The following is a 26,726-nucleotide window of genomic DNA, read 5'->3' as shown; positions in this document are numbered from 1 at the left end:
TTGGCTCATTATGGTGGCAGTAATCAGAATTTTAATTCACATAAAAAAACAACTTTAATAATCCTGCAGGGAAATTGCATCATGGGTAATTTTCATTACAGCTGTAGCCACAGGTTACAGTGATCTGTCTAAATCAGTGTAACCTTCCCTCTTGCAATGCAGACCCAGAATTTTCCATTTGGGCCTTAGCCTCGGCTGACTAGAGGGCAAGCCCTCAGCACTCCTTGGCTGCTGGACGCACAAATGATTTTTAATGTGCGCAAATGTAACAATTGAGTAAAACCACAAAGGTACAATGTGAAAGAAGTCACCAATGTTAACAGGGTTTCTGCTGTCAGGGCTTTCGGGTTGTTTTTAAAAAGAAATTTCACACAACATTTTAAAAATGACACTGCTCTGACTAATTCAAGGTCATGGAAGCTGTTTGCCTAAAAATGTCATCAGTTAGTAAAAAGTACTGAATGTTTTTGGCACACAAAGTCCAGATCCACCATTTATCATCCTCAGAGTGAATCTCAGAATCTGAGTTTTTATGGGCATGCACAAGGAGAAAACATGTCGCCGCCCATGTCAGTGAAAGTAAGCTACATTTTGTCACAGTTACTCAGACAGTGGACAGTGATTTTGCTCACATTGAATAGAAGTTGTAAAGCCTTTACTGCCAGTGCGTGCAGAGTTACTAAGTATGAGTATGCTCAGGGAAGGCAGCTAGCCAGGGAAAGGTCAGACTTAGTGGGAGGCTGTTTGTTGGAACAAGTATGTAGCAGTCTGGTGCGTACTGGCAACTTTGTGCTAAGTGTTGTTTTCTGAATCAGTGTTCATAGAAAATAAGTGTGTGTGTGTGTGTTTTAAATGAAATGATACATTTATAACAAACATATCTTTTAAAAAACCCAAACAAAACAGAACTATATCAGTAAAAGTGCACCTTTTGTATCAGGTCAAAAGAGCTTTTTTTCTGGCTTCCCATGTTTAATTTCTCACCCTGTCATGTGTAAGTATATGCCAGGCTCCTAATGAGGTGATTAGGTGTTATTAGTGCAGCAGAGCACACCTTTTACCCTGTTTAGCCCAGAGGAGGAACAACCTTTAAACAGAACAGAGTTATTTAGTTTTACCATTAGATCATTTTATTGGATTTAAGAATTTTACTTTCTTGTCTGTTTAATGTGCTCCTTTCAATTTAGATTTGATTTTTGAAAAATGTTTAGCTTTAAATGAAGTTTTTATTTTTTGTTTTTAAAACAATTATAATATAGGGGTGTTTCTTGATATATATATTTTGTTTCTAACTTCAATCTACATTTAATTTTGTTTTGTTAATTATAATACCCTTACTGAACTTATCATTGTAATAGGTTGTTATTGTTTGATGATTTTTGTTTGATTGGCTTAATTGAATGTTAATAGCTTTTCTAAAATATTCATTTACATATAGCTATAATTGTATCTGCTATTACTTTGGAAAGAGAGCAACAGATAATATAATATAATGATGATGTTATATAAAGAGTTTAGATAGTGAGTTGATAGAGCAGCCAGGCCTGCAAAAATTAGCCATTGTGGGTACAGACAAGCAAATATACTGGGAATTTAATTGTTTTTAAATAATACAATTTTCAAAGCCTTCTGTTTTTACCACAAGTGAATTAAGTGATTTTAATCAGTTTGATAAACATAAGCTAAACTGCACTGAACTGAAGGATTGTTCATCCTCACACAATCTCCTGAATATGAAAATAATGTTTATTGGAGATCTGAAATGTCAAATCTATCTGTCTGTGTGTCTGTCTGTGCATCTATATATATATCGATCTCCATCTCTTCAAACTTTCATATAAATTGGCTTTATACAGCTTTATATTGGCATTTTGACATTCACCAGCAGAAAAAAAGGGTAAACTAACTCAGTGACCAAGCATGAATAACACCAATTTATCTTGTGTCAGTTCAGCATCATTTTAAAATATCATTTTGTGTTGCAGTTTCAGACAACAACCATGTGCCCATGCAGACTTTACAAAAGCTGCAAAAAAAACCCCTCGACACTGAAAAATTGATCATATCCAGCCACGGCCGCTGTGTGCTCAGTTGTTACTTAGCTGCTGTGGACCTTTACCCGTCAGCACACCGTAATTACATACTAGCCTGCGTATGCTGTAAAACCATCAGAACTGCAGATAATAAGTAGATTAACCGGCCTTTCAACAGACTGGTGATGATGTGACTGCTAATGCTGTTAGTAAAAAGATGCACAGTTCACACTGTCAGAGACTTTCACCTGTGCATTCGCACAACAAACAAAGGGGAAATGCTTCACACATGTATGCAAATGCTGACCGTAAGATGCGTGATTTGAAAACATCGATTTGGACTCGGACAAATGCACAGCACACAGCACTTACACTACGTTCTGTTCAGTAAAACAGGAAACATTAGTTAAGGACTGTAGATTGTTTTCTCTTATGAACAAAAAACACTGCAGTACTTCTGATTGCTGTCTATTTTTAAGTTCTTCTTTGGATGACGGTGGTGAGCTTTTTCCTCTCAGCTGAAGTTGTGGTAATTGTAGCATTTCAATATGCCATTTTAAATTAGGCTAGAGTACGTGCTTTATTGTTACTACGTATGCACTGACTACAGCTGTTAATTAGTGGCAGAGTGTATCCCAGAGTGTGCAGTAGTAATTTACTAAAAAAAAAAAACCCTGTCAAGTATAGTCATAGTTTTATAAAAGAGAGAAAGAGCAGCCTGTAATTGCAAATGTGCACAACGACACAGAGTTTTTAGAAATGTGAAGATGAGACTATAAGGCAGGTTGATGTAAAAAACAAACAAACAAAGAAAGAAAAAACTGTCAAAGTCATTTCCTGCTTCATTTTGTAATTTTTCTCATTCTACTGCATTCTATTTATGTCATTTTCTGCAACGCTTATCCTCAGTTATGTTTAATAATAAAGTTTTACTCTTGCATTTTCTTCTTTAGATTTTTACTTGTGTTGCTGCTGAGTGGTCCCTGTGTCAGTGTTTATGTTGTTCTAACTTTACTATGCACTGATCACTAGTGGTGAGAAAGCTAACATAGCGTGGAAGGCTCTAATAGCTTCTTCACAGCTTAAGGGTTAGCACTTTTGAGGTATTTTTACTTGTTTATTCGCCTTAATTTTTTACTCAACTGCTCACTGTGGTCAAGTGAGATGTCTTCTTTCACTCAGTTTATGTTTTGAGTAACACTGGAGTTCATCTTGTCTCATCTGTGTGTTGTCAGCTCTATTCAGTGAGAGCAATGAAAGGAGAAAATGCCATGACAACAAATAGCAGCAGCATGCAGCAATGACTCAAACAGAGCTGACGTGAGAGTAGTGGAAATACATTTGCTGCATAGAAAAACAAATAACAAATTCAGTAAAATTGCATTTTTATGTACTTATTTCATTGTTTATTTTAATTTATTTTTTTGCAAAGTCACCCTTAATGTTGCCACAGAAGAATGATTCCCAGTATCGTCTTCTGAGTGAGCTTATTAACTTAACACAGGAATAGGATCAATACTTGGCAGAGGTTAACACTCAAAACCAAGACATGTGGATCTGAGTCGTAGCAGATAAGGCAGAACTAAAAGTAAACTAAAAGTAAATTTCTAGTATTACATTCATATTGTGGTTGCAAATGAAAATTGATCCATGTCTGCTACTCACCAAAATAGAATGTCTCATCATTGGTCACTCATTGTCCAGTTTTGTTGTCAAGTTAAATATCATTTGTTTAGGAATTAAAAACCCAAGTGATGTCAAGTTATTAGAAATATACTTTTTCTACGAGTCAATTTATATAGAAAGTCTGGGTAGTCCTAGAAACACATTTTATTGTCCTCAGCCAATCCCTTGAGTTGCCAAGTGCTAAATGAGTTTATAGCATAATGATGACCTTGAATGTTAATAAGTCACTTTACTGCTTGTTAGGAATGCAGTCCTAGAGAGATATCTCTCAAACTACTGAATATTTACCTTTGTTAACTTTCCAGGTCGTAAAAGTGTTATTTTCTTAACTCAGTCTTCAGAGCGGTTTTTAAGATTGTTCAAATTCATCATGACCAAATCATAAACATACTTCTTTGTAAGTTTAATGAACATTTGAATATGTTCAGTGCATGCTAATCAAAGATAATGCCTTCTGAATGATGTCATATTGGAGAAAGTCATGTGGTGCTGAAGCGGCTGGAATATGTTACCCATGCAGACCCTTTATAAACATTCCTGAGCCGCACTGAGATTGCTGACTGTGTTTGTGTGTGAACGTTTGTGAAGCAACTTGATTTGGATCCTAATAATAATAACTACTGTAAAACTGAATATATCTCACAGCTCATAAACCTTTATAATCTCAGTGGCTTTTGTAAGTACCATCTGTTCCACATAACACTTCAGTATTCATATTTACACTCTCATGCAGTGCTATTTATTTTATCATTGTTTTTAAGGGTCAGTTTAAAGTGCTCTCCAGCTTTTATTTTTGAACTGGGCAGCTATACCTAAAACATGTGTAACAGCAATAAACGGGGCAATAATCCAGAGAACTAAAGATTAAAATGTGCTACACTTTACCTGATCTCCAGAATCTAATACTGATAACAGAAAAGCTGCCAGCAACAAAACTTGGCTCACACACACGTTGTATCTGACTGCGCTCATTCTTCGGCTCCTGGTATGTCTGTTTCTCAAAGAGCAGTGAGGCACTTGTTGACACAAATAGATGAAATATCTGGACTTAATTATATGTTTATGTCACCAGCGCGCTCACTAAATCATCCTAATGTTTAACTGTAATGTGACAAAAACACCAGACGCTCATTAAAGCTGACAAATGGATGACGTGTACCAAGCTAAATGTCAGAAATTATAAATGCTCACAACTATTGAAAGTTTTAAAAGTTGAAAATACAGAGGCTGATATATCTGACATGATATCTCATGTGTACTAGTAATGATTTAGTAATATATAAAACCATAAAATGCAGGATTAAAGTCTCCTTTTGATCTGAATGCTCTGTACTTTAAGTCTTCTGGTACTCCTGGATGTCATAAATAGAGGACAGGCAATAATCAGGTGTGGGCGGTTGTGAGGGAGGAGCAGGTACTTTGATTGGGTTCATAAGATCAGTGGACTACAGCACAGGCAGAGCCACTATTGGCTGTCCTAGGCCTTAATTAATCCAATCTTCATCTAAATCTTAGATAAACTGATACTTTATTAACGCTACTTTAGAACTCATGACTCCAGCTTACAGGACATTTTCTTCAGAGACAGTCAACACTTTTTTTTCTTGACATTTGAAACAAATCAAATCAAGCTGTACTGTGACTGTACAGAAGCTAAACTTTGCTTGTTTTGAGAGAAGTTCCTCTTTCACACACTTGTTGTTCTAAGGATCATCAGATATGAAACCCAGCTACAGGACGACTTTTTCTTTTTGCAACCTTACAATGAATCCTGTGATCTCTCATAAAACATGACTGTCCTGCAAATAGATAAAAATGTCCCATCCCTAACTAGGGATGGGACATTTTTATCTATTTATAGTCTATAAATAACTTGGAATTCTGGGTATGTTATCAACATGAGTGATGAAACTAAATCAAAAGTGACAATTATGCACTTGAAAATGTGTTTTCTTATATTTAGTACCCTTGAATGTACATGTTGCACAAGAGTGAGCTCAATATCAGATGAGTTGATACATATATCAGTGACTATAAGACTGTGTGATGTCAGTGAGATAACAAGATGAACATAATGACAACAGTGCCGTTTAAAAATAGCAATTTTTTATTTACAAATATTTCAGAGTCTTAAATACTGAGGGATAACATAAAATTTGCTAATAACGATACATTTGAAATGCTACAATAAACATCTGTATTTGAAATGTTGAAAAAAAAAACAACTTAAGGCTCTTTCAACGTGTCTTATGAAATAAAAAAAAATAACTCATAACATTCACAACCATCCATAATTAACATATTACCAGCAGTAAATCTTATGATGTTTTACTAAAAAACATCATAAAACTAAACATCACATGGCCAACAACAGTCAGTTCATAATATGTGCAACACTTCTGTTCATATTCTCCACCAGTGTTCACTACAATGCTCAGTGTATCGCCCATTAAAAGGGAATCAATAATATATCACAACCTGAGAAGTGATGAACAATTACAAGTGTATCATAAATACATTATTGCATTTAGTTTTGCATATAGATACAAATTAAACTTAAATACACTAAAATTGTGTTCCTTTAGTGGCCTCCTTTGTGTCCTCATCTTTAGACATGGCTGGGTTATCGTACATCTCCAGACTTGGCTTCCTGCTCGTCTCAATCGCTTCCTCCTCCTCATTTTTCTTGCAGCACTTGCAGCATTTGCAGCAGCAGCAGCAGTGTTTGCAACAAAAGCTTGAAGCTGAGGTAATGATGCTATCCCACGGGGCCATCGAATGCAGGGGCCGGGGTAAAAAGTCCCAGGTACGGAGGAACTTGGGCAAGAAGCGTCGGCAGCGAGATTGCATCACATTGATAACGATCACAAAGATAATTAAAGCAACGAAAGGCACACCGACGCCGACCAGTACTTTCCAGCCAGCCATTGACAGACCAAAGACAGTCAGGGGGAAAACCAAGAAGACCAAAATCAGGTAGATGACAGCAAACCAGCGATATTTGGCAGTTTTGTTCCCTAGCCCTCTTGCCAACCTGATGGGCAACCGCATGAAAGGGATCGGGTACCACAGTGCAATGCCAAAGATGTTGAAGAAGAAATGGCAAAGTGCAATCTAGAAAAAAGCATAGAAAGATTGGATTTAAACAAGACAACCACTGTGTGATTTCAAATAAAAAATAAAGGATGGATATAATAAATGGATTTTCCTTTAAAAAGATTTCGTTTTGTTTTTGATAAATATATGCTTAAAGGGATTAAAGTTATTGTAATGCATCACTTGGAAAGCTGGAATATTTGTGCAAATGCATCAAAATAATTTTGTCTCGCTGAAAACCAAAAATGTTGTCGTGTAAGTGGTGCTGACAGAGTAGTGCCAAACACTGCATTTTCTATAACGGTGGATAATTCCCCCTTCATAGTAAGCACTAGGCTATTTCTGTATTTTATCACATCTCACACATTTAACTTGTTTAAGGCTTAAAGCCTGTCTAATAACACAGACTGCTGTGAAGGTCTGACAGTTTCTTTAGACCTGGTGAGTGATTCTTGGTGAATTGGGCAAACTGGGTTTGCTAGCTAAACTCCACAAACCACTGAGTGACATCTTTGTGGCAACATCCTTTTATAAACAGTCTATAGTCTGAACCAACTGACCAATGAGCATCACCTAGCATAGCTGTAAGCAGGCATATGAGAACAGTTTTTAATTGTTTCTTACCTGCAGAGAGTTTTCTAGTGTTTCTCCAGGGCTAGCCATAGCAGCAAGTATAGATGTTGTTGTTGTACCAATATTTGACCCCAGCGTCAGAGGATATGCTCGCTCAAGGCTAATAACACCGATACCTGACAAAAAAGATAAACAAAATATAAGATCTGGTGACAATTAAAAAAGACAAACAAAAAAACTGGCGTCATAATGGCTTACCAACAAGAGGAGTTATAGCTGAGGTGAAGACAGAGCTACTCTGAACCAGGAAGGTCATCCCGGCTCCCACCAAAATTGCAACATAGCCCATGAGAAAGGTGAAGGGGAAGGGTAGGTCTGCCATCAAAAAGAAACACATGATGTGAACATTATATCTACATGACCAGAGAAAACAAGCATTTCATTCTTAATAGTAAATGTGTCTGAGCTTTTTCCATCACACAACAGGACCGCTCGACCTGAACGTGAGCCAGAAGCAACAGGAAGGCTGTGCCTGTGTCGCTCATCAAGCATCACCACAGAAGCAGATGTGCTGACTATCAAACAGGCTGAACATCACATGCAAAAGGCTCGTTGCTGGTTTTGTACCTGTGTTGAGCACCTTCTTGATCAGCACAGCCACCTGGCCCTTCAACATGGAGTTGAGCAGCTTGACGATGAGGATGAGACAGGTGCAGAGGACGAACAAAGACCCAGCCAGCAGAATGAGGCCCACGGCCAACTCTGACAAGGTCGTATTGGCAAAGATGTGATTACCTGCAAAGGATGGTGAAAGAGACAGACATTTAGAGTAAACTCTGGTAAACCGAGCTCTTGTAAATACTAAGAATTGAGAAACAAGCTACATAAGTTTATGATTTTATGTAAATGTAAACAAAAACCTTTCTAAACAAAAACCTCTTCAAGCATCAAACCATTTCATTTAATTGGAAACAGCATGCTTTGAAGAAGTGATCCATTTTATGGTCATGTGACACTTCAGCCAAACAACATGAATGGACCTATTGAGGAGGTAGACGGGTTAAGGGAGAGTATTTGCTGAGTCACTGTAACGTCTCAAAGGTGGTCATTGTCTCAGCTTCGGAGAATCTGGTCTAAAGAGGTTGATGTGGCCGAATGGCTCTCTCATATTTCACCGAGCTTTAGCAGATCAGGTAATCCTAATTGCTTTGTAAATTTTCTTTTTCCCACTTCAGAAATGGCATGGATGTATGCTCACATCTCTCTATGTAATTGGTAAAAGTCTCATTCATCTGGGTCCAAGTCTGGTTTCCTTCCTCCCAGCAGATGTCACCTGGTGGGCAGGTGTTCACTGTCACATTCCAGAAAGTCTGAAAGAGAAAGCAGAAAGTATAAGAACAAAAGCAAGCCTCGACGCAGTGGCTACTGTAGCTGTACGGCGTAATCTTATTCAACCTCTTTATGAGCTAACACAAGGCAACATTAGTCATCAAGAGAAAACCTGATCTAACCACAGCTTTATGTGTGTTTTTACAGCTGTAAATACTAGTTTTGTAACTAGGTCTTGTTGATTTCTTACCGTGTTGGTCTCTGTTTTGCACCATTTTTTTATCAGACTCTTGTTCATGCCAACCTTGTCATCAGTGGCAATTGCAGAGATAACAGATTTGTCGAGCTAAGAGAAGAAACAGTTTTTTTTAATTTTTAAAAATGGCAATCATACTTGATACTGATAACATGGCCCGGTCTTATAGTTACCTGGATGATGGATTTTGTCAGAGGGTCTGTGATGACCTTGAGCAGTTCGGGGGCGTCTTCTCCGGACTCGAGATGAAAAGAATCGATGATGAGTTTGGTGACTTTGTACAGAACGCCTGTGGCAGCTTCCAGCGGCAGAAGAATCAGGACAGAAAGCCAGTTGAAGAAGTCGTGGACTGTAGCACCAGCAAATGCCCTGAAAAACAAGAACACTCGGTCTAACATCTGCTAGAAACGGTTTGTAGAGTTAGTGTAATATCTCTATGTTTGCATGCTGTCGTTTACCTGCGGAACTCATTCCGATCTCCTGCCTGCATCATAGCCACAATAGTGTTGGTGACAGATGTTCCGATGTTGGCTCCCATAATGATTGGCACTGCCATTTTAACTTCCAGTACTGAAAAAGATAATCGACATTTCATTCACGTGTAATAAACTAACACTGCAGTCACTGTTAGTATTTTAAGATATAAATATCACACATTAAACATTTAGATTGTTTCTCAGAATAAGCATTTTTGAAACTGTCACCTTGAGGTTCTATTGTGAGTTTACGACACATTTGTTTGAGTATACCGGACTGTAAAATGTGTGCACATGCCTCTTCCATGTATTTCTACTTACGTCCAGAGGCGACCATGCTGACCACGATAGAGGAGGAAGTGCTGGAGCTCTGCACCAACACTGTGACTAAAACCCCGATCACCAGCCCAGCCACAGGGTTAGTTAGCACCTCACTGTTTTTGAAGATGTCACCAGCGGCTCGGCCTGTACACACACGCACACACTGAGGTAAAAATACAGCTCTCCATGCACATTACATAACCTGGAAGTGGTTTGTTTTTGTTTGCTTATTTATTTGTTTGTTTGTTTGTTTGTTTTACCTCCCACTAGCTGGAAAGCAGAGCTGAGAACATCAAGTGAGCAAATAAACATGTAGAGAAGTCCAAGCAGCAGAACCAGCTTCAGAATACCGGTTAACACTCTTAAAATCTTCCCCTTTGTGTCTAGATCTGTTAGCAAAAAAGACACAAAGCACTGAATCAGTCTGGCATTGTGAAGAGATCCACGCTGTATAGAGCAGTCGCAAAAGCGTGCTGCCTTACCTGACCACTTGACCCCAGTGTCTTTCAGCTCTGGGAGATCCCAGGGATCCTCCGCAGCCTCCTCATTCTCCTTCACCAGGACCAGAGTGGAGTAAGCCGGTGGGAGACGCTCTTCTTTAGACAGAGACTTCTCATCTAAGAGAGGGATTGCGGGGGGAAATTGTGAGAAACTAAAGTTGCAATAACAGTTTGAGGAGGTCAAAAATATCCACAAGAAAAGGACATACCGATAGAGGAGGAGTTATCTCCCTCTACTTCTGGTCTAGGAGCCATGACTATCTGAGAAACAGAAAGAAGGCAAGAGTTTCAATAGTTTTAGTGTTAGTCTGTATTATTCACCTTTTCAAAAATAAAATGGCTATCCCCCAAAAGCAATCTATCACACTTTTTACTCTGTCCACTAAGCAGCTGTGCAATAGTCAGCGTAATCCAAGATGAAATTCTAGCTTTACCACATCTGTATCTGCTCAGCAGTTGATCATAATTAAGACAACAAAGAAACACAATAGTGGTAGCACTGTTACACCCGTGAAAGACAATCAGCAATAACATCTGTCCAAATAGCGGATATATTTAACGCAAGCCACTGAATCCTCCAGCTATTTCTCGCAAATATCCTCAAGATTTCAGGTGGCCTCGGTCCTGCCGAGAAAGATAACGATGGCAGCCGGTGTACGCACCTGCAGCGGAGCGCCTTTGTGTCCAGATCTGTGAGAGGGGAGCAGGAGGCTTCACCTGAGTTACCTGTTGCTCACTCCGAGGCTGAGTGCTGCTTTTATAGCGCCGCGCAGAGCGCACACCCGCACACCCGCTGCTGACAGTTCAAAGATCACGCACACATGTGCAGCAGGCATGCTGCATCTGCAGGCGGGGGCAGATTAACCCAGTTAGACATAACTTGAATTTCTGAGGGACTAAAAACTAAGACTGACACATTTCACGGTTTTCAACGGGGGAAAGATGGATTTTTTTTGGTGTTAATTTGTCTATTTTTGACTCGTCTTTCTAAAGAAAGTTTTTTTTTATGACCTTATGTTTTTGACAATGTCTACTATTAACCGTCTACTGAACTTATAGCAAAACAAACACGCAAACAAACAAACAAAATGTTTCCACCTGTCTTCAGTCTGTGGGCTGGGGTACAGGTGTAACGAACTCAAACATGCTCCCCCTGGTGGCATGAAATGGCAATTCTTCTCATATGGCAATAAAACCAAGTTAAGTTTCAAATAAATCCACCTGGAATTTTGTCTTTTTGATAATTTATTTTAACATTAGGTGGTTTCATCATTCTTCAGATAAACCAATTATTTATCTGAAAATTAATCATCGTGTTGATCCCCTGGTCTTTCCACGATGTCATGCACTGTGTCGTTAAATATTTCACTAAAGGATTACGGGTTGTAACACACTGATCTTATTTCAGTTTAAACCAACAGCGACTGATCGCAACTGTACTTGTAACATAAACAGAACTTAAAACAAGTAATATTAAATATAACTGTAATTGCATGCATTATCTCCACAATCTTCAAAGAAGCCCAAGCATTTGTCTGCACACACTCATACGCTCATGCCACCCACTCAGCCACGCACAGGTTTACAGCTTCTTAGATAACACACACACACACACACACACACACACACACACACACACACACACACACACACACACACACACACACACACACACACACACACACACACAGTCTTTTACCTGCCTGTCTTTATTGGTCACTACATTAGTCTGAGATTATAGTGAGAGATACGCAGAGATAGGATTTTAACGATGCACTGCATTATAATAACTGGTGTGAATATAAGCAAATGATTAACCAACAATCATGTTACAGTTACTCCCACCATGCAATAAAATAATAACTACCTAGCTTGTAAAAAAACAGGGTTCACTGAGTTGATTGTAATTATTGCCCATCTTGTTATTGTTGGTTTAGATTTTAACGTGGAAAATCCAGGAGCAGTTGCTGATTTTCTGGTAGATTTTGGACAGGCTTCTTTGGCTTAGGTGATTGTGTTTTCTTTTGAGACTGAACTTTACTCCATGAAAATGGATTTCAAAGGTTCCCTTAAGAGTTCCTTATTCGTAAAATCTAGTTTGGTTACTGGTTATTTTTCCATCTAGATTTGGATCCCTTTAGATGTTTGGCAGCACCTGTTTAACAGTGTGTCTAGCTCGTCTTCTGCACTTTTAAAAAGTTTTAAATGTACTGTGGAAAAAAAATGTGTTGGTTGACGTCACGTACAATAAACCCATTCATTTGTTAGTTAAATTTAATTAGATTACATCAGCTCAGTTTTTTCTCTTTTAATTAAATTCAAGCCTTTTATTTAAGTAGTAGTAGAGTAGTAGTAAGTAGAGCCAAATTTGTTTGAATTTATCCTACACAGGTTAAAAATGTATGTAGAACAAAATGAAATCTTGTTGAACGACTCTTGTTTAATGAACCAATATAAGGTTTGATGGTTTTATCATTGCATGTTTCAAAAGAAATACATGAACCCCATACTTTACAACAAATACAAAAGTAATATTTCGTGAAATAAAACACACACACACACACACACACACACACACACACACACACACACACACACACACACACACATATATATATATATATATATATATATATATATATATATATATATATATATATATATATATATATATATATATATATATACACACACACACACACATATGGAGAGAGAGAGAGAGAGTAATCAGTAATTTCTAGCAGGACTGTTTGTAACATTCTCAAAAGCATTTCCAAGCACATATAGGGTGCTTTAAAAAAAACATAACTGCAATTTTTATGATAACCAAAAGAATGCACCTATCAAAATTACAAACACAATTACAAAAATTTATAATAATCAAAAAACTATTTTTTCTATTTTCTTGTGTTTTCATTTGCTTCCTTTAATAGTTTAAAAACACCTGACCCTGTATCTTGTAGCTCCAAAAAACAGCCCATAGCCTACAATCAATCACTATACTGTACTACTTGATTACTGCACAACCAATAAGATGATTGCAGCTGCAGGCAGTATTGGGTACACAGTGTTCAGCCAAACAAGTGCACTGACAAATTAAGACTATTAATAGTGAAATACCCACAAAAGAAACGCTTACTTCCATGCAAACCTGCAAAGAAAATATGATGTGACACTGGAGGCTGAGATACAAATCACAAATACTACTAATATCACACTGCATGATATGAAACTCTTAGCAAATAAAGAAAACGCAAATGAGCAAACAAAATTTTGAAATAAATCAAAGCTGCTCTGAGAGCTGAAAATAGTCAAGCAAGCATGCAAAACGTGTTAACAAAGCAACATTCTGTCTTTAATCTACATTACTGAGTTTGTGTAGCTTCTCATTATTTGACATCTTAGTGATCTTACAGGGTGTTTTGGTTTATTTTACTCTATAATCATTTTTAAATTGATTTTAATATACTTATACTTGTATTTTGGTTCTGTTTTATTACATCTGACTCTTTCACATTATCAGCTTCTCATCGGTCCTCTGTAAAGCCCTTTGAACCACACTAAACTGCAAAAAAGTGGTAAACAAATAAAGTCTGACTGATTGAAGAGTTACAGTGTGCCTTATGAAGCCATTGCGTGGTATACAGTAACAGGTTTAATGAAATAATAATGAAAATAAAGAAAAAAGATCAGATAAATAATAAACAAAAAATAATTTTTTAATTTCACAGACAATTTAATGCAATAAAATATGCAGAAGAAACAGCTCCATGTTTAAAAGTGAACAAAGTTTGTGTATAATATCGTATAGCCATTAAACTAACATGTGAAAGTAGTTAGCTACTTTATTTTTCTATACCAGTCATCAGATGCACCTTGAACCTGAACAACTCATCCATTCTCTTATTAATCTGTCGTAGGTCCAACAGTGCAACTGGACAGGTCACAAGTTTATCACAGAGCCAACATAGTGAGACAGCCACTCATCCACACCCAAAGTCCAGTTAACATACATGTCTTTGGGAGGAAGTTCTGAGTATCTGGACAGAACCCAAAGAGGACACAGAGAAAACACACAAACACCACACAGAAAAGCCTCCAGCCAGCCGGTGGATGTGCCGTCACGAGACCACTGCACCACTGAACCTGAACAAATGAACCTTAAATCTTATTTTGAACTTATCACATGACAAATATTTTCTTTGTGTTGTTATTGCCGGCTGTATAGGTAGTAAATCACCAACACATTTTCATTATTCCATCAAATATTCCTTTGCTACATTTCAAATGGAGTAATTCGTATCTGCTTTAATTATTTTCTAGATAAAAGACATAAAAACTGGTGGGGCACTTTATCCTGAGGTGACTATTGATTAAATATCTGTTTATCTCTCTGATGATTGTGCATGGTTCTCTGCGCCTGGAGGCTTAGCTTCTGTGCAGTTATGAGCAGTAATATTATTTGATTGGCTCTAACTGTGTTTCTGCTCAGACCACAGTGTACACTCTAATTAGTACTATCCATGTGATGCGCGAGACTGAGGATCCAAAGCATGTTGTCATATATGAAGTTGCCTCATGAAGTAGCCATATATTTCCAGTGTGCCTGGTTATTTATTGACTAACCCATTGGGTTTGATGCGGTACGTTCTCCCCTTGTGACTATAACAGACCCACATATGATAGAAAAATCAGCTGAGACTCTCCTTTAAACTTTGGACTTCTGCTTTGATCGTTCCTCCACCCACATACTAATATAATACTTTGTGGTCATGTCTGCAAATATGTGTATATATGGGGGAAAATTTATATATATATATATATATATATATGTTTTTTACCTTTTAAAAAAATTTATCTCAAAATATTATCCCTTTACAAGTTGGTATATAATATTTTCTTACACCTTGTATAACACATCTTAAATACTTTTCTTTATGAGAATGGTCATGGTATCAAAGTCAATGATTGCCCGAAGAGCTGTTGAGTTGATTCCGTCTATCTGCCATGCTGGCACAGTCCACAGGGGGTCAAATAGCTTGCCCTCTCGTTATGGCCAAGGAGGGCCGCCCTCAAGTACTAACCGTGAGTAAATTGCAATCTATAAAACAATAAAACACTGTTGTTAGAATTTGTCCTGACTGGTTGAATCTCTGAGGGTGGTAAACCTGAGCAACTGTCAAGGTTATAACCAAAGCAACAGTGTGATGGATGGTTGGTGTCTATCTAAAGGTTTCTTACTACTCCAGAGGGACTCTTTAAAAGTTCAAACACTAAAGTTGTATTTAAATTGGCTTATTGGAAGACTGATCATCATAATAACATCATTCACACTGACCTTTTGCAGCATGGAAAGCCTCTGTTTGCTTGAGATAGAGAGCAACATTTGGTGTCTGGAGCTGCTGAAATAAAGGAAAACCCCCTCACATCTTACATAAAACTGCAGTTAATCCTTAATAGAAAGAAAGTAGCCTAAAGCCACTGTGTTTGCACTGACTTGAGTGAGACCCTGCTGCCTCCACATGGCCATAGTGTGGACTGAGACTGATGGATACAAGGCATCTTAAAATGGACCTATCAGAGGCTGTGTGCAAATTTCCATTGTGTCTGATGGAGCAGCCTCTGTAGAAACATTAATTACTCTCTGATGTATGTTACTTGGTATAGTGTATGTGGTGTTGGGCATTGGTTGGTTGCAGCCGCTACTTAGTTAGCAACACTTGTTGGCCTGTTAGCTTACAGTATGATGCTTTTATATTATGAATTACCTTTTAGATTTAAAATGACTGAGTCAGTTTCTATGATGAGATGTATTATTGAGCTTCATATTGATATATAAAAAAAAAACCCTGTGCAAACCTTTATTAAGTCTCCTTAAAATTGAGTTTTGTTTGCTAAACATGAAAAATTGAAGAAAGAGCTTTAATTGCTTTTGTTTTGTATGCAGTGTCTATCTCACAGGACTTAGTTGTCTCACATTTCATTAATTTCTCACATGCAATATAAATAAATGAATATGAATCAAGCTGACATTATGCTATGTGACATCCATGAGAAAGGGGCCGCTTTCATAATATGAACCATAAAAACTTTATACGCAACACAAACATTTACTGTTGGAGAAAATTTAGAGTGATACATTGTGTTGTATTTGCACTTTAGCCACCTTTTTAAAACTACACACACTTTTAGCTGAATAACATGCAGCGATGAAATATTTTCACATTGTGTCTACAGGTCTCCCCCCTCAGGAGTCAATGCACAATCTGTCCTAATCCTCTTTTCTTCTTTTCTGTCCCCAGGATGGAGCTTCTATGAAATGAAGTTCACACGTGTACCAGTAGATGGGGACATATAAATGCCAAAAGGTTGGCCTTGGTGTCATGGTTAAAAGCAAACCTGGAAGCCTTAATGTTTGGTCTCACACAGTTAACACAGTGTTTGTTTAAGGCTGAGCTCACTGTATGAATTTGAAGTGAGGGTTAATAAGTGTTTACTTGTTTTCTGCTCTGTGTGCACTCGATCAACAACAGTCCTGCCGGTAGAAACACAAGTATGCGCTCTATAGAAGTGCACTTGTTTTGTGAAGAAGCTTATTTTTAGAGACACGTTTTATTCGTGTAACTTAAATACACACTATAAAAAATACAATCGGGAAATTAATTAAAACGTTTAATTTAATTAAAAGTTTATCATCTGCAGCATAACAGCTGAACTACACACGTTAGATGTACTTTTAAGTGTATTTAATATTAGTATTTAATATTTAGATGTGAATGCAGATGCTGAAACAGCTGAAGGTTGTTTTCGAGCTGTGAAGATAAACACTCTGTGGCATCTACTTCAGGTTTATCACAATTCATAAATGTCTGCGACAAGTTAAGAGTCACAAGAATCACAGAGGCTACATTACAAGATAATAGCTCCATAGAAGCCAGAAAAGGCTTTATGGAAACATGAGATCAAAGTGAGAAGGACAAGAAGTATCCTTTTCATGTGTTCTGTCAAACCTGGAGGAGGTGCTGTGAGGCCTGGGCAAAACTGGCTTAGTCTTAGCTGGATAATATTAAGAAATTTAGATAAAAAAGTTCTGTAACTGTTTTAACAGTTGGTTGTGTTTTGTAATTATGTTTTAATTATTCTTTTAACTATGTTGTCTTGCTGTTTTGTGATTTTGTTTTCCCCCAGTGTTTCCTAATTGTTTCACTGATTGTTGTGCTTAAATGTGCTCCATATAAATGAACTTGTGTATCTAGTTACCTGTGTGTTGCCCATATGCTTCCTTGCCTATTACTTTTAAGTTTTTGCCTTTTTTTTACTGCCTAAGTTTAAAAGATGTTTTTTCTCATGGTTGGTGTTACTCAGTGTGGTTTCGTGTCCCACTTTGTTGCCTCCACCCTTTCTCGTTTCTCTGTCCCGTCTTAATTGTTTCCACCCGTGTCTCATTTCCTCTGTGTATATCTACTGGCCGTGTCTTTATAGATGTTTTTTTTTCTCATGTGTGTTACTATGCTACCTGTCTTTGCCTTCCTGCATTAGCTTTTTTTTTTTTTTTTTTAAATAATTAAGGATCAGTCTCTTTTCAATTAAGTCTTTTTTTTTTTTTTTATCTGGGGCTGGCTCAATTTCTGGTTGAATCATTAGAAATCGCTTCACTCTCATTACTGGACCTTCATCCCACAACAAGGGTATGGCTCCAGTTGCACTGTGTGTGGGACCAAAGATTTTATCATTATCAAATAAGTTGGAAAACCTTATAAATAAGCCAGTTGCCAGATTTCAATCACACAGGGTACTTTACAGTTTTTACCGAATGCCTAAACACTAACTGTGATTCCTGTAGCACAATTTCTAAAACTAGTCAGACGTATAGCAAAACCACTCACTGAGTGTGCAAAACTAAAAGCACAAAAACTGCTTTGCACTCAGTTTGCAATTTTGTAACACACACTTTGCAAGACTGTAGGCACAATTCACTGCACAACACTCAATTTCCAAATTTCCAACACACTCCTAGCAAAAGTATACACATGTATGGCTATCATTAACACTAATTTGCCAACTGTCTGGCACACTTTCACATGTGAAAACTTTCTTAGATAATTCGTTCACTTTGCAATCAGCCTAAGCACTATAATACAGGTAAGCTGTGTGTGCGGAGTACAATGGTGGGAGCAGAAAGAGTGAGAAGTAGAGGAGGCCGAGGAAGAGGACGTGGAGGTGAAGAAGTAGGATGAAGAGGACGACAAGGACAAGGAGGAGCAAGAGGAAGACGAGGAGGGGGCAGAGGAAGCATGTTCACTGCAGACCACGTAACCCATATAGTCATTATGGCGATTGCAAATAATCCTATACTTGGAAATAAACACTTGTGTTTGTTTTGATGTGTTTGACTAAACACCAGTACTTGAAGTTTGGATCCCTCCATGCTTATGGATCTATGACAGAAGTATGAGCTCAAACTGACATAGCCTACCTTGTGCACAGGGAAGGCAAACGCCAGATGTGTTTTGTATTCATACCATCGGTGTGCAGTTGGCGCATTGTGTGCTTAGTAGATGATGGCTTGTGTGTACTGTTTGATACGGAAACACCATTTTTACAAAGGTGTGAAGAGTTAATCTAGCTGTGTTTGCTTTTGCAAGAGAACTACAATGTTTTGATTATTGGGTGACAGGTTGTTTTATTTGTGTGTAGAGTTTTGCTAAATTAGCCAATAGTTACATAACATGTGCTTAAGCAATCAGAAAAAACTGTAAATGCTGAAGACGATACTCTGAAGGCTTTACTTCTATAATATATATATTTTTTTATTTGTCAGTCTTGAAGCCATCAGCTCACCCAGATATTAAAAACATGCCCTTATCTTTAAAATGTCTTTTTGCATACATGATAAAATACAAATGTGCACACAAATTCTTAAAGCCAGTGTCTACATTGTCTCAAAGTTGCATTTAGATGTCAAAGATGCCTAAACAAGTAGAAACACTAAATTTCACTCAAGCTATTATTGTTGTTGTGCTAAAAATAAGAAAGTCTGGTCTTATTACAGTTTTTTACAGTCGCTAACAAGCGCCTACCCATACTTCAGATACTTTCTCTAAACTCTTAACACAGACCCACACCTACAAAACACAATTGGCCAAATGGATAATATCCTTCCCAAAAATACACTTTGTTAAATATATACTAACTCCTCATTTCAAAATTAGAACACATCTTTCTCTGCACACACTAACTGTACAAAAACACTATAAATCTGACTCAAAATGAAATTAGTCTGTCAAAGAATAACACTTGTTTTCACTTCACAAGGTACATGCAGTCAATCAAAGTACACCAGGTTTCAAAATACTGGCTATTATTGACATTACAAAAACTGCATAGACTTTTATGTTTCAGTTTCACAGGTATTTGCATGCGAAACATGCAATCCACCATATTGACACCAGAAATGTCTTGGTTGGTAACTGTATGTCCACATGTACAGTAATGTTCACATTCAAAAGCATTCCAGTAAAAAGCAAACAAGTTTTTGTTTCTTTACTGTTTACCACAGGAGGTACAGTAGAAACACGGTATGATAGGACAGAGAAAGTTTTACAGTATTGCTTACAGTGAACAAAATATCCATGAAACACACAAGAGCATTCTGAACAAAAAAACAACAGCAAAAAGCCAAGATAAAAAGGGGGGGAGGGGGGCTAAAAAAAGGCAAAAAAGTTGCATCTAATCTCTGCGATCTTCAGGGTTAGGCCACATGTTTTCATAAACATCACATCTGATGTTATCCAAGTCGATACACCTGGGATAAAACCGCCTGGTATGTCGGATCCACCCTTGGCAATCGTCAACTGTGATGTCCCTGGAGCCAGCATCCATGGCTTCAAGGAGGGACATCTGGTCATGTGGCTGATGGTCATAAACCTTCCACCTCCATGCAGAAAAGAACTCCTCTATGGGGTTGAGGAAAGGTGAATAGGGTGGAAGGAAGAGACTCACCAGTCTTGGGTGGACTTCAAACCATGTTGTTATTGCTTGCAAGTGATGGAAAGCCACATTGTCCCAGGTAATTACAAAGGTCCTCATGTTTTCACCCTCCTGACCCTGCTCTGGAACCAGGCGCTGGTGGAGATCATTGAGAAAGGCAAGCAAGCGCTCTGTATTATAGGGTCCAACCTGACATCTGTGAAGGAGTAATCCTGCATTTGCAGTTGCTGCACACATGGTAATGTTTGCCCCTCTCTGTCCTGGCACATCAACTGTGGCCCTTTTTCCAATTACATTTCGTCCACGTCTACGCCTTTTGGCCAGATTGAATCCTGCCTCATCGATGTATATGAATTCATGAGGGGCCTGGTTGGCCTCCAATTCCATAACTCTCTGAAACAAAGTTTATGTAAGTCATGTTATTACTGTATACCATACTGTACTGTAACCTAGTATTGTGTAGGTTACCTACTTGCAAAGTGCAAAGCTTATAGAACTGGACATTGGATTGAATATACACTATACCTGGACATATTGTCGTCGTAGCTCCTTGACCCTCTCACTGTTCCTCTCAAAGGGAACAGTGTAGAGCTGCTTCATCAGCACTCTGTGTTTGGACAATGTCCGCGTAATGGTTGTGAGGCTGATTCTATCGATATTGTCGAATATCTCATGGTCCGCCACAATTCTGGTTTGAATTTCACGCAGTTTTATTGCATTATTTGCAGTAACCATTTCTACAATGGCAAGCTCCTGATCATTACTGAGGAGCTTTCCTCTTCCCCCAGAGGGTGGAAGACGTTGCATTCTTTAGAAAGACAAAAAATTCAACATATGCATTACTGTATGACCATATTGACATGTCAAGTAGAATAGGAACAATCCATGTAAAATGCAATACTTACCTGTTGGTTTGTTGAAAGGTGCGTATAATGGAGGCAACCGTTGACCGCCTCAAATTGGGCTGCACTCTTTCACCAGCCTCTCTTAGTGAAAGACCATGGTTGATTACATGGTCAATGATAGTGGCACGAATTTCATCACTGACTACTGTTCTTGCAGCCCTTGGAATGCCACCACCACGCATTCTTACACCTCTACCTTGCCCTCTCCTTGGGCCTGCTCTTCTCCCTGGGCCCCTTGCTCTTACTCTTCCTCGACCAGACATTACAGTGTTTGTCTTTTTTTTGTTTCCAAAAACATCACTCCTCAAGGTCTTGCCTTATAAACCCCACTGAGTCTAAGCCAGAATGGAAGAAGCTGTGGTTGGCCCAATTTACCCAACATAAATAAGCTGTGTCTCAATTATTCAGTTGTTTGTTTATTATCAGCTGAGATATATTTTTGATATTGATATTGTTTTTGTACTGATATCATTGCAGAAGCAGAGGCTTTTATACTGTATCTAAGGTTTGGAATATTGTTTTTGCTATTGTGGGATGTTGTGTGTTAACATTCGTAGATACTACAAGAACAGTCCATAGTTTTGTTGGGAGGTATAACTTGTCTGTTAAGAAAATGTAAGCATTGTGGAAATGTGTTCACTGACTGCATATTGGGTGAACACGACATGAAATGTGTGAATGGTATGGCCACAACAGACCGATCCTGTGCTAATTGTGTTTAGAGTTTTGCAAATGTGACAACTGTTTGGACAAACGCTTGTTAGCGACTGTAAAAAACTGTAACTGGATGAATGTTTGTCAAAAGTGTCCCAAAACGCTCCTGTTATCTGATGCAGCAGACCACCAGCGCCGTGCATCAAGGTAACCGATTGCTGTTATTTATCTGATGTTAAGGCCTGCTTTCCAGCTCAGCTCCCATCAGCCAGTATATTCACTGGTGCCGAAACTTGGATGACCTTGGTAGTGATTGATAGGAAATGCTGATTCATAAGTCCTCCACACACACTGATGGGAATCCATTCCTCTTTCTTCTTATCACACAGCAGGAGAGGTGAAGTATTACAGTTTTTACCGAATGCCTAAACACTAACTGTGAATCCTGTAGCACAATTTCTAAAACTAGTCAGACTTATAGCAAAACCACTCACTGAGTGTGCAAAACTAAAAGCACAAAAACTGCTTTGCACTCAGTTTGCAATTTTGTAACACACACTTTGCAAGACTGTAGGCACAATTCACTGCACAACACTCAATTTCCAAATTTCCAACACACTCCTAGCAAAAGTATACACATGTATGGCTATCATTAACACTAATTTGCCAACTGTCTGGCACACTTTCACATGTGAAAACTTTCTTAGATAATTCGTTCACTTTGCAATCAGCCTAAGCACTATAATACAGGTAAGCTGTGTGTGCGGAGTACAATGGTGGGAGCAGAAAGAGTGAGAAGTAGAGGAGGCCGAGGAAGAGGACGTGGAGGTGAAGAAGTAGGATGAAGAGGACGACAAGGACAAGGAGGAGCAAGAGGAAGACGAGGAGGGGGCAGAGGAAGCATGTTCACTGCAGACCACGTAACCCATATAGTCATTATGGCGATTGCAAATAATCCTATACTTGGAAATAAACACTTGTGTTTGTTTTGATGTGTTTGACTAAACACCAGTACTTGAAGTTTGGATCCCTCCATGCTTATGGATCTATGACAGAAGTATGAGCTCAAACTGACATAGCCTACCTTGTGCACAGAGAAAGCAAACGCCAGATGTGTTTTGTATTCATACCATCGGTGTGCAGTTGGCGCATTGTGTGCTTAGTAGATGATGGCTTGTGTGTACTGTTTGATACGGAAACACCATTTTTACGAAGGTGTGAAGAGTTAATCTAGCTGTGTTTGCTTTTGCAAGAGAACTACAATGTTTTGATTATTGGGTGACAGGTTTTCTTATTTGTGTGAAGAGTTTTGCAAAATTAGCCAATAGTTACAAAAAATGTGCTTAAGCAATCAGAAAAAACTGTAAGTGTTGCTGCAGAGACAGGAATTCATTTTGCACCTTTCCTGTAAATTTTTTAAGACATGGAAACTGCAGTTCTTGTCATGAAGGCTTACTGTGGTTGTTTACAGTCGGTGATTTTGACAAGAATGCAGGAATGAAGAAAACAGCAATTTAAAGTATTTCATTTTTAAGAAAATTTTATTATGGAATGTTTTTTTTTATGTTTTGGATTTTTTTTTGGAGCTGTTACAAAATTCTGATTGTAATGTGTAACCTGTAAATGAGATCACCCCGTGTAGGGAGAAATATTGACTTGGGATCTCATTATTTTTTGGAGTTGATCAGCTGGTATCCAGCAGATCCTCAGTACTTCAGCATGACCTAAAGAAACAAGATGATTTATTGACAGATGAAATACTTTATTTATCAGTGGCACTGGCTGAAATGCATTTGTTTCTCAACAGACAGACTCATGCACAGAAGAGGAAACTCTATAGATTGAACAGAATGGAAAGCGGCATTAATTTACCTCGCTGAGCCACTCGGTGAAGGCAGAGGTACGGGTGAAGACTGTGGGCTTCTTCACTTCGTTGCAAACACGGGAGGAAACAAAGCTGGTTACACCCTGGACATACCACCTACCATCCTGACCCACACAGTTAAGAGGACCGCCAGAGTCTCCCTGAGAGACAAAGAGGCAGAGGAAGGATTGGTGCATGAAGTAGCTGACCTTGTTCACTGCAGGTAATTCAGTTCTGACAGGTACAAGCTGCTTTCTTTTGATGCTTCACACACATTGCATCCTGATACGATGTCTCCTCCTGCACAGATCATGGTGCTCTTGACGTTGATCCCCCACCAGTCGCTGCGGCTGCACACACTGTGCTCCACCACAGGCAGCAAGGCCTGCTGCAGTTTATCAGGCATGGGACCATGAGCTGACACACAGAGAGGATAGAGCTGCTCAGCAACGCGTAAATACAACACACTGTATACTGCATGCATCAGGCGGAATCAGACAAGTTGTTTGAAAGCCAGTGCTCATTACTGTTACTAGTACTACATGCAGTTAATTAGCTTTATTATTTATACTTGCACCAAAAGCAGTTACTCATTACCTTATTAGGCAGGTCCATCAAATGTGTTATGAAACCTTTTCTAAACTAAAGTTACGTCTGCATGCAGGGCCATCCTTGGGCAATATTAGCAAGCTAGACATCATAAACACGTGGCTGCATGAGCCAAATGTGTTTTCTTGGTTTAACTGCATCCACTGCACATGTGCACTGCTGTTTTCTCCTACACTGTGTACAAAAGTTTGACATCACCCACTGGTTTGTGAATGCCTGATTCTGAGCTCTCAAGCTTTTTGCTGCCATCATCTTAGCTTTTTGAAATCAGACTTAAACTAGTAATTAAAACTCTAAACTCATGGGGATGGATCAGGTGAGAGGTTGCCTTCTCACTGACTTCTGTTGAGGTTTCTTACATGACATTGTGCACATTGCTCAGCAGTGGTCTGGCATCGATGTCATGAAAAATGTATATTCACCAACCATTTGGGAAACGGTTGCTCAAGGTTGCAAACTATTTATCTTAGGGATGGATACATTGATTGAAAAGAGTGTTCTGTACTAAAATCCTCCATGTGATTGTTTTCTTTACTGGCAGACTGCTGTAATCACCCACAGTGATTAAGGAAGAGGCTGTCTGCAAACACTTGCTAATTACTGTTGGCATTCCAGAGCCTACTGCCATCTATTGTATATAGTCTATGATTTGTAACTTCACTGAACACATTCTTCCCTGAAAACCTTTGCTAGCTAGCATGTCCCATTCCTTGCTAAACCATAATGTATGACCACTTGAAAGAGAGACTTCAGTTACATGGTTTTTACAAAAGGTATTACTACCCAAAATTAGCAGAAAATGCAGACTGCATATGCTAAAATTGAACCTTTTCACACAGATGGAACAAGACAATGACCTGCAGTTATTAACATGACATAAAAGAGACAGAGACAGTACTGTAAAGGTTTCCCCAGCCAGTGATGTAACACGGGGCTCCATGGGCGAGGATCTCTCCAGCCTGTGGAAGACAAGCAATGCCCACGCTGTCATTCATAATGGGGCTCTTATCCAGTTTCAGCAGGGCAAGATCATTCCTGGAAGAGAACCATCATAGATTTTTACTGATCGAGGAGGTGAAAGGAGGCATCTCTTAAACCAGCTAAAATGCTTCTTCGAGATTGTTTTATAGTCTTGTGTGAGAGCAGTTGCTTTTTGAAATGCATTTTCTTCAGCTTTCAGAATGTACTTACCCATCAGAGACATGGTTGATGTCCCAGTTAGGATGGACAACAATGCGCAGAATATCTATGATCTGTTCAGTTCCCTCCTGCTGGCTCATGTCATGTTCTCCCAATAACACACGGTACACATCTCCTGGCCTGTAAGACAGTTTTGACCATTTAGGATTTATCAGTTTTCTTCTCCTTATACTTTTGAATGCCAGAGTTCTTTTGGTGTGCTTTTTACACAGTCCCCGACTTCTGTCTTTATGCTCTAAACTCTCATCCCTTGATCAAGCTTAGCTAGTCACCAGATGCAGTGTCCAGCGGTCAGTACCCAGCGAGGTCCAACCAGAGTCCCTCCACAGGTGTGATGGTAACGACTGCCGTGCTTCACCTGCAGGGAAATCTGAGAAAAAGAAGCTGACAATTTAGTAATTCTAAACAAAAAAATAGTTGAAGTACATTAAACATTAACAAACTGTAATTACCTGCCAAGGCCAGCTATGCGGATGGGCATCCTCTCCATTTACAACCCTACCAGTGTTGGGCTGGACAGCAGGTGTACCACAACTAAAAACTACAATTATATTCGATTATATAACTAAAATGTAATTTGTATCTGAATTTTGTCTTTTGTAAGAATTGAACTACTTTTCCCTTTTCTAACCAGACCAAACTACTTACCATATGCTGCTTGTAGCAGCATAAGGACCAGTGTCTGCAGCATGCTGTCGTTGTGAGAGGTAGTTCAGTTCGGGGAAGTTCTTTTATACCTGCTCAGTGTTTCTATCAACCCAAATGCAGATTACACTGAACTTGTGAAACTCTTTTATCAGTCTCACTGTTGATTGTAGCTGAGAAAAACCTTCCTGTTCCACAGATGCATTAGTTGGTCTTTGCTGACTTGCCTGCTGATGGGGACAAATGGGTGGTTTACTGTGAAAATAGTGCAACAGACTTTGAATTTGCTGGAACTCAAAACGCTTTTAGGCATTTTGAGATAATAATAATGATATTAAAGTGTAAAAAAATGAGTTCTATATTAAAAATAATGAAGTAATAATATGAAACATGTATCTAAAAAATATCATTTTAGGACCATAAGTATTCATTATGCAGATTGAGCGAACATTTTGAGTTAGTTTATGTAAAGCAAAGTCTTCACTATACTTTTTGACTGTTTAGTCAAATATAATGTATTATGATCCATCAAACCTACAGCCCACCCGACTGCCATCAGTCACACATTTCCTCCTAGTATGACGACTAA

At 38.5% G+C, this 26,726-nt stretch overlaps 2 protein-coding genes across 3 annotated transcripts; both read right to left on the bottom strand.

Annotated features, from left to right (window-relative positions):
• Nucleotides 1-5,803: 5,803 nt before the first annotated feature.
• On the bottom strand, nucleotides 5,804-11,025 carry LOC113016243 (sodium-dependent phosphate transport protein 2B-like). 2 transcript variants are annotated; one of them, XM_026158926.2, is made up of 13 exons: nucleotides 10,933-11,025; nucleotides 10,480-10,531; nucleotides 10,253-10,387; nucleotides 10,031-10,159; nucleotides 9,771-9,914; nucleotides 9,432-9,543; nucleotides 9,147-9,342; nucleotides 8,968-9,063; nucleotides 8,647-8,758; nucleotides 8,016-8,183; nucleotides 7,647-7,763; nucleotides 7,440-7,564; nucleotides 5,804-6,833 (listed from the first exon to the last, which is right to left on the bottom strand). In XM_026158926.2, exons 2-13 carry the CDS (start codon nucleotides 10,523-10,525, stop codon nucleotides 6,285-6,287), a joined length of 1,929 nt encoding a protein of 642 aa, XP_026014711.2. In that variant the 5' UTR covers nucleotides 10,526-10,531; nucleotides 10,933-11,025; the 3' UTR covers nucleotides 5,804-6,284. The 2 variants fall into 2 exon arrangements, with proteins under 2 accessions (XP_026014711.2, XP_080153489.1); XM_080297363.1 differs by having other exon boundaries at nucleotides 10,480-10,527; nucleotides 10,933-10,982.
• A 12,316-nt stretch (nucleotides 11,026-23,341) lies between these two features.
• Nucleotides 23,342-26,279, bottom strand: LOC113016179 (chymotrypsin-like elastase family member 3B). The gene is made up of 8 exons (XM_026158792.2): nucleotides 26,141-26,279; nucleotides 25,945-26,033; nucleotides 25,765-25,862; nucleotides 25,484-25,612; nucleotides 25,191-25,327; nucleotides 23,958-24,100; nucleotides 23,692-23,844; nucleotides 23,342-23,543 (listed from the first exon to the last, which is right to left on the bottom strand). Exons 1-8 carry the CDS (start codon nucleotides 26,181-26,183, stop codon nucleotides 23,526-23,528), a joined length of 810 nt encoding a protein of 269 aa, XP_026014577.1. The 5' UTR covers nucleotides 26,184-26,279; the 3' UTR covers nucleotides 23,342-23,525.
• Between the last annotated feature and the right edge of the window lie 447 nt (nucleotides 26,280-26,726).

Source organism: Astatotilapia calliptera, chromosome 23 (genome assembly GCF_964374335.1).
Source record: "Astatotilapia calliptera chromosome 23, fAstCal68.1, whole genome shotgun sequence".
NCBI lineage: Eukaryota > Metazoa > Chordata > Actinopteri > Cichliformes > Cichlidae > Astatotilapia > Astatotilapia calliptera.
The sequence above is the reverse complement of the archived record's forward strand: the minus strand, read 5'-3'. Positions and strand labels throughout refer to the sequence as shown.

Coding starts and splice junctions, on each gene's coding strand:
- LOC113016243 (XM_026158926.2), bottom strand. CDS start 10,525: ATGGCTCCTAGACCAGAAGTAGAGGGAGATAACTCCTCCTCTATCG. Junction 9,544..9,770: donor CAGCATGGTCGCCTCTGGAC/GTAAGTAGAAAT, acceptor TATCTTTTTCAG/TACTGGAAGTTAAAATGGCA. Junction 8,184..8,646: donor TACCAATTACATAGAGAGAT/GTGAGCATACAT, acceptor CATCCTTTGCAG/GTAATCACATCTTTGCCAAT.
- LOC113016179 (XM_026158792.2), bottom strand. CDS start 26,183: ATGCTGCAGACACTGGTCCTTATGCTGCTACAAGCAGCATATG. Junction 26,034..26,140: donor GCTGCTACAAGCAGCATATG/GTAAGTAGTTTG, acceptor ATATAATTGTAG/TTTTTAGTTGTGGTACACCT. Junction 25,328..25,483: donor ATCAACCATGTCTCTGATGG/GTAAGTACATTC, acceptor GTTCTCTTCCAG/GAATGATCTTGCCCTGCTGA.